The 6,955-nt window shown below is 36.4% G+C and overlaps 1 protein-coding gene across 1 annotated transcript; it reads right to left on the reverse strand.

Moving 5' to 3' along the window:
- Positions 1-38: 38 nt before the first annotated feature.
- LOC122398630 (39S ribosomal protein L30, mitochondrial) lies at positions 39-842 on the reverse strand. Its single transcript, XM_043398711.1, has 3 exons — positions 677-842; positions 483-609; positions 39-399 (listed from the first exon to the last, which is right to left on the reverse strand). The coding sequence occupies exons 1-3, from the start codon at positions 781-783 to the stop codon at positions 112-114; spliced, it is 522 nt and encodes a 173-aa protein (XP_043254646.1). The 5' UTR covers positions 784-842; the 3' UTR covers positions 39-111.
- Between the last annotated feature and the right edge of the window lie 6,113 nt (positions 843-6,955).

A 6,955-nucleotide genomic window follows, 5' to 3' on the forward strand; every position in this document is an offset into this window, starting at 1 on the left:
ACATACAAATAAAGTATATTATTTGTTCAATAGTCTGATTTATATTTCCTAACATAGCATATCACCTTACAGCGCCACAAATTAGTATCGTAGAGTCTAATTTTTGTCCCATTACACGAGATTCCCTTGCATCCACCTCAGCCTAAGTTTCTCGCTTATGGTATAGTTACTTAATCTTTTCATAGACATTTTATGTTTCATAGTAGCTTCGTAACGAACATAATCAAGCTTTCCATAAGAATGAACAGATCCGTCGTCGTGAAAATATATGTTCGTTAAATCGTTTACTTCTGGCAGTTTTTCAGGCAATTGTACAGGAACGATTTTTACTAAATGCTTCACAACCCAAAGAGCCTTGCACATTTCTGGCGTGTTCTTCACAAACACCGGTTGTTTCACCTGTACCGTTCAAGTTTCGAGTTAAATACGTGTTCGTGCAAGAAAATTACTAATCGTTCGATTAATTAGAATTTCAATCTTACTTTTTCCTCGAAGCCTAATCTTTCAAGTATATTCTTTTCCCACCATGGATTGCCTTTGATAGGTTTTACTCTATGAACCATTAAGACTTTCGACGGCGTAATCGGAGGATCCACGAGACTTTTGTCTCTGAAAGAAGAATGTGTTTAGTACCGACGAAACAATAATTGCGAAAGGTTAGCTTTCGTCATCTTACTTTTGGTAATATGTGACCTTTCCGTATCGAACACCATCCTTAAGCCAATGTTTCGAACTATGTCGATGGCGTACAAACGTTAACAGAACATTCGTACGATTTGCCATTTTTTAAAAACCACGATAAACGTCGTACAACCGAGTAAAGTAAGGTTATGCACGCACTGTGTACCTTACATTCTCCATAGAGAGGTTAGGTTTCAGTGTGATCTAACGGTAAAAAACGAAAGCAAAATGTATCAAATGAGTATTACTCGCAGCCTTACCAACGGGCTATAGAAAACGATCATAGCGCTTATTATGGTAGGAAATGAAATTAAAGCAATACTCTTGTTTTTTAACGAACTGAAGCTGTACCAAACCGATACCAATTCTCATTCGCAACACTACTTTGAAAACAAACTCGAAAATATTCAGTTCGTAACGCTAAAAGTAATCGCGATAGGTTTATAATATTCGCAACGCTATCAAGAAACCAAACGCGATTATTCGTATTTCGCAACGCTAATACAAAACGCGATATTCAAAAACACCGGACGTTGTGGTAAAAGTACCATCTGAAAAACTACTAAATACTACAACTACAGACGAATACAGTGACAATAAATAATGATTCTCCATCCTCATCCGAAGATGAAGATGAAGAACCATTCGTTGCAGCCCACTCTTGCGACAGTTTGTCAGGGCCTCTTCGACTCCATCACGAGTCTCTTCTTTCTTCGGCGGTCCTGCCAAAGCCTGAAACTTAAAACTACGCTCGAGATTCCGTGCGATACACGGTCCTCAAACAATTCTACGAATCGTTGTCAAAACAAGTGTGAGGAAACTCGAGCGGGACGAGCGTTTCGAGGGGGACTAACCACGACCGCGTACGCGAACAACAACATTGAAGTCGCAGCGATATCAAGAATGGAAAGTAACACCAAAACAAACGGTACAAACCGTTTCGATCGGCTAACTTTTCCACTCTCGAAATCCAACTACAGGTACAGGACTGCCACGCGAAAACGTGCCTACCCGAAAAAGACTGTGGACAGCCCTGCCCTGACCCTACCTACTTACATCTAACGCAACCACACCCGAACTTAAGTGACCTACCTACCTAAACCTATATTTAAAAAATAGTAAAACTCATTCTCGCCAAAACATACACTCCACGGTTCTCATACATAATGTTCGGGCGCGGCCTAAACTAGGGAGGACGCCCCGGGGTTCCTCCGACACCCGAACATCGCAAACATTCACACTCTAAGGTACGTACCATTTCCTGAAATCGGCTGACAAAAACTAGCGACCATTGCGTATATCTATTATATGTATATATAATGTTTTAACGTGTGCACAATTGAGAAGTTAATCTATCAAGCAATTACAACATTCTGAACTACAAAATAATGAACTTTTGAAACGACGCACTTCCACAGCCTAACCACACACACACACACACACATGTGGAAGTACGTCGTGCACGTTACACTAGCATTGCCAGCCGCACACATATACAAATCTTACAGCCTAAATCATCGTGCCCATTGCCTTTGCTCACCCAAGTAACACCTGGGCACTTGGGCGAGATCAGGCAATGAACACGGAAAAATAACCTGAAAATCCTGACTAGAAACACTGATTAGTAAATAATAACGAGACAATATAATATTTTTTTGTTTTATCTTATTGTATTTTAAGTTGCAATGAATGGACTTTTTATTTGTAATAAATGAAGAGCAAAAGTTTGGTATTAATATCAATATTAAAAAATGTTAGCATTACAGAAAATTTCTGCGATTGAAATTTAATTATTTAGAAGAGAAGACAGTAATGGAGACTTTAAGACAAAATAAATTACTTTGAAAATTTGAGATTATTATTTGAAGTGCTGAATTATTAATTAAAATATTTAACTACACTTGGGTCGATTTCGTTGTCAAAGTCATTTATTTAAAAGATAAGAATAGTAAACAATGCACGTTACTTCGACTTGGAAATCAACCCGCCGCGAAATGCCTTCACGTACACGAAATGCAACATCATATTTTTAAACGACTAACAAAAGACTGTAGTGTCTTCCATGGACACTTATCAAATTATATTTTAACACGAATTCAGAAAAATATAAAAAACGATCAATATTCAATACTTGTATCGTTATAATAACATCAATAGTATCATTATTCTTTAGTAAATAATTATAATTTCATTATAATTATTATTCATATTTTAACGTTACTCAGTTACATGCACATATTAAAACACGCGGGATACGTGAAGGCCCTAGCCTGAACTAAGTAATAAAAAAGTACAAGTCACTGTATTCGTCAAAGATAGCACGTATACAACTGGTCACCCGCGTCGATTCGGACCTTTTTGTCCTACGACGTGGTTGGGGACCAGAGGAATAAAAATTGACATGCAACTCACCAATTGTAGAATGCAAGCATCCGTACGACGAGATTGGCTAGTAGGAGTCATCACCGACGTCAGCAACGTAGTCAGCAGCAAAGTCATCCAAGAGGTTCCTGGATCCATAAGTAGGTATATGTATATGTTGATGGGATGTTAGGATCCTGTAAAAAGAAACAGCAAATATAACACCCTATTTCTTAAATTATAGAGATTTTAATTTTAATAAAAAAACGTCCGCTAATATTGAAAATTTAATGTAGCAACATTTTAAAGAAACAATTTCTTTCTAAACGTACTCGGAACAAAGTATGAAGATACTTACAATCTTTGCTCATGAGCATCGCCAAATACTCCCGTTCAGTGATGCCCTGACTCTATTATTGCGATTCATTAGCCCCGGTGCTCTGACTAAAATTCATGAGAGTGCAATATACACTGACTCGAACTTCGCGTGTCCCTAAAATCGAAACGATAATCTACTAGAAGCCACTGTGCTTCGAAAAACAAGAAATTCTAAACGACACAAGCACTGAATTTACTGACCGCATTGCGCGCGGTCATCAAAATTTCTAAAAGATAAAATGAAAATTTGAGATTAGAAATAAAAAATAATTTAGTAAACACAAAGATCTGTTTATTTATCGATTTAGTATTAAATTTCATCGATAAAAACACAAAAATTGGTAAACATATCACTTGTTACAATGATTTATAATGGTTTACCAATATTGAATTTCGTATTCCCTCGATCTGCGATTTCCAAGCATCAATGGCGTCCATCCACCGTTTGCCGGTAGCTTGCAAGCATTAATGGCGTCCATCCAATGCATACCGGTAGCGCCCCTTCCAGCCGAGTTGCAGCAAAGTTTGTAACAGAAATAAAACAAAAATTACGATCCAATGCGTTAAAATAAATGCATCCACACCTTAATTAAAGATCGACTGAACCCGAAATATGGTCTATGAATTGATAATTACGTTTGCAGATATCATAATTGGTGTCGATTAGACATGTAAGAAAACGCACGAAACTGACTCGACTTTTTTCACGATTCCGATAGAATTTCTAGTAGATACGTGTTAATATTACATGAAAGCACCAACAAAGAGTAACGGAAAGTACTACGAGTAATTCGGGACTTTTAGATGACAATAATTATAAATTACGTACCTCATTAGTCGCGAAGCCTGTCACGACACCACTTTCCGAAGGACGAGTGACGACCGCTGAGCAGAATAGTCGTTGACCGTTACGAAGGAACGAATGGCGGGTGCGGCGGGGGGTGGGGGGAAGGCCTCGACGTTCGTCTTTCGGTGTTTGTTTCCGAAGAAGAGATTAAGCCTTATATTTCGAATAACATTGATGATATACATATATATTTAGGATCTGCGGTTATAAAATAAAGACAAAAAGATATCAGAGAAACAATTAATTACTTAATGATGTATTACCGCGTTATTCTTGTGACGTCATAATGCAAGCTTCTCATTGGCTCTGCTTGAACATCGATACATTCGACATATTCGATAGTGTCTCTTAAAAATGACATATCGATATATTATACTATTCATGGGTAGTTTAATCGATCGAAATATCTACTTAATAACATGTGAATATATTAATGTTTGATCGAAAAATTAATCAATGCTTTTCATGTATAGAATACACAAAGACATTAATACATATTCACAATGTTTGACTAAATGACTGTTCTAATCTATTACGCGTCTGTACCTATTTCTTGTGTATTCTAAAATATTTCTTGAAAATAATTTTATTCCTACCATTGCTAGCATTCGTAAGCCAGGGTCAGCGATTCGAGACTCTTGTGCTTTGGAAACCCGATCCGTCCGTGTTTATATTTTTCGTCGCCGTCCTCTCGACTTCACCTTGGAGCTGGGCTCCTGTATTCCTTGTTCGCGTGGCACGAGAAACTGTGTTTTTTTACACATCTACACGATGCATTGTCTGTGCCGTTAATCCGTGTCTCACGAAAAAAATATTACTGCTGACATCTGTGCACAGATTATTCAAAGTTATCGACCCAGAATCACGATAGGTTTTTACGTAGATCTAGTGGAAATTGAAACAAATAACTTTGGAAAATATACTATACACAAAAGGAACATTTATATAAGAAACTGATTGAAATTTAGATTGAAAATTAATATTGACACATTATATGTTTCTATGTTTAGAATTAATATATTTTAATTGATCTAGTTACTTATGTATCCAATAACAGATCGATATACAACGTTGAAGGACAGCCAATGACAGGTTTGCATTATGACGTCACAAGAATATAACGATAATAAATAAGTAAGTAATTAATTGTTTATCTGATATCTTTTTGTCTTTATTTTATTTCTTTTCTGTATTTACTTTATTTATTTTCAGTTATTCGAAATAATAAGGTTTAACTTTTCCTTCGAAGATACGCATTGAGAATCGAGACGAGACTACGTGACTCCCTCACCCCACTCCCCACTCCTCGCGCGGGAGACGTGTCCGATCCTGTTCGTCATTCTTCGTGCGGAAAGTGGTGCGATAAGTACGTTGACAGCTTCGCGTCTAATTAGGTACGCAGTTTTTATTTTTAACCGTTTCTATTCTCTTCGTCATTCTCCATCGATGCATTCTTACAATATTAACAAGTGTCTGTTAACAAATTTGTATTTTATTTCTGTTAGAGCCCGTAATTACAATTAACACATGGGACGCTCAACTACGGTCAAACAACGGTCACGGCGACGCCATAATGCTTTGAGAGTTTGAACACGTTTCGACAGGAAATTTGTATTTATGCGAAAAAGAGTAGTTGGCGATGCTCACGAGTGAAAAATGTAAGTATCCTTCGCATTTTTAATCGAGTACGTTTAAAAAAAATTCTTTGATTCAAATTTTCCTACATCAAGTTTTCAAATACGGTAGTGACTTTTTCGTTAAAACATTTACTCTTTCTTTCTATAGGATCTTGACATCTTATCATCGTATTTGTCGATCCAGAGAACCTCGTCGATGATTTTGCTGGTGACATTGATGCTGACTTCGTTGCTGACGTCGGTGATGACTTCGCTGATGACTCCTACTAGCCAACATCGTTGTACGGATCCTTGCATTCTACAATTGGTGAGTTGCATGCCAATTTTTATTCCTCTGGTCCCCAACCACGTCGTAGGACAAAAAGGTCCGAATCGACGCGGGTGACCAGTTGTATACGTGCTATCTTTGACGAATACAGTGACTTGTATTTTTTATTACTTAGTTCAGGCTAGGGCCTTCACGTATCCCGCGTGTTTTAATATGTGCATGTAACTGAGTAACGTTAAAATATGAATAATAATTATAATGAAATTATAATTATTTACTAAAGAATAATGATAGTATGGATGTTATTATAACAATACAAGTATTGAATATTGATCGTTTTTTATATTTTTCTGAATTCTTGTTAAAATATAATTTGATAAGTGTCCATGGAAGACACTACAGTCTTTTGTTAGTCGTTTAAAAATATGATGTGGAATTTCGTGTACGTGAAGGCATTTCGCGGCGGGTTGATTTCCAAGTCGAAGTAGTGCATTGTTTACTATTTTCATCTTTTAAATAAATGACTTTGACAACGAAATCGACCCAAGTGTAGTTAAATATTTTAATTGATAATTCAGCACTTCGAATAATTATCTCAAATTTTCAAAGTAATTTATATTGTCTTAAAGTCTCCATTACTGTCTTTTCTTCTAAATAATTAAATTTTAATCGCAGAAATTTTCTGTAATGCTAACATTTTTTAACATTGATATTAATACCAAACTTTTGCTCTTCATTTATTACAAATAAAAAGTCCATTCATTGCAACTGAAAATACAATAC

This window comes from Colletes gigas, unplaced genomic scaffold, assembly GCF_013123115.1.
Source record: "Colletes gigas isolate AHSC1104 unplaced genomic scaffold, ASM1312311v1 Colletes_gigas_Sc00011, whole genome shotgun sequence".
In the NCBI taxonomy this organism is placed as follows: Eukaryota; Metazoa; Arthropoda; class Insecta; order Hymenoptera; family Colletidae; genus Colletes; species Colletes gigas.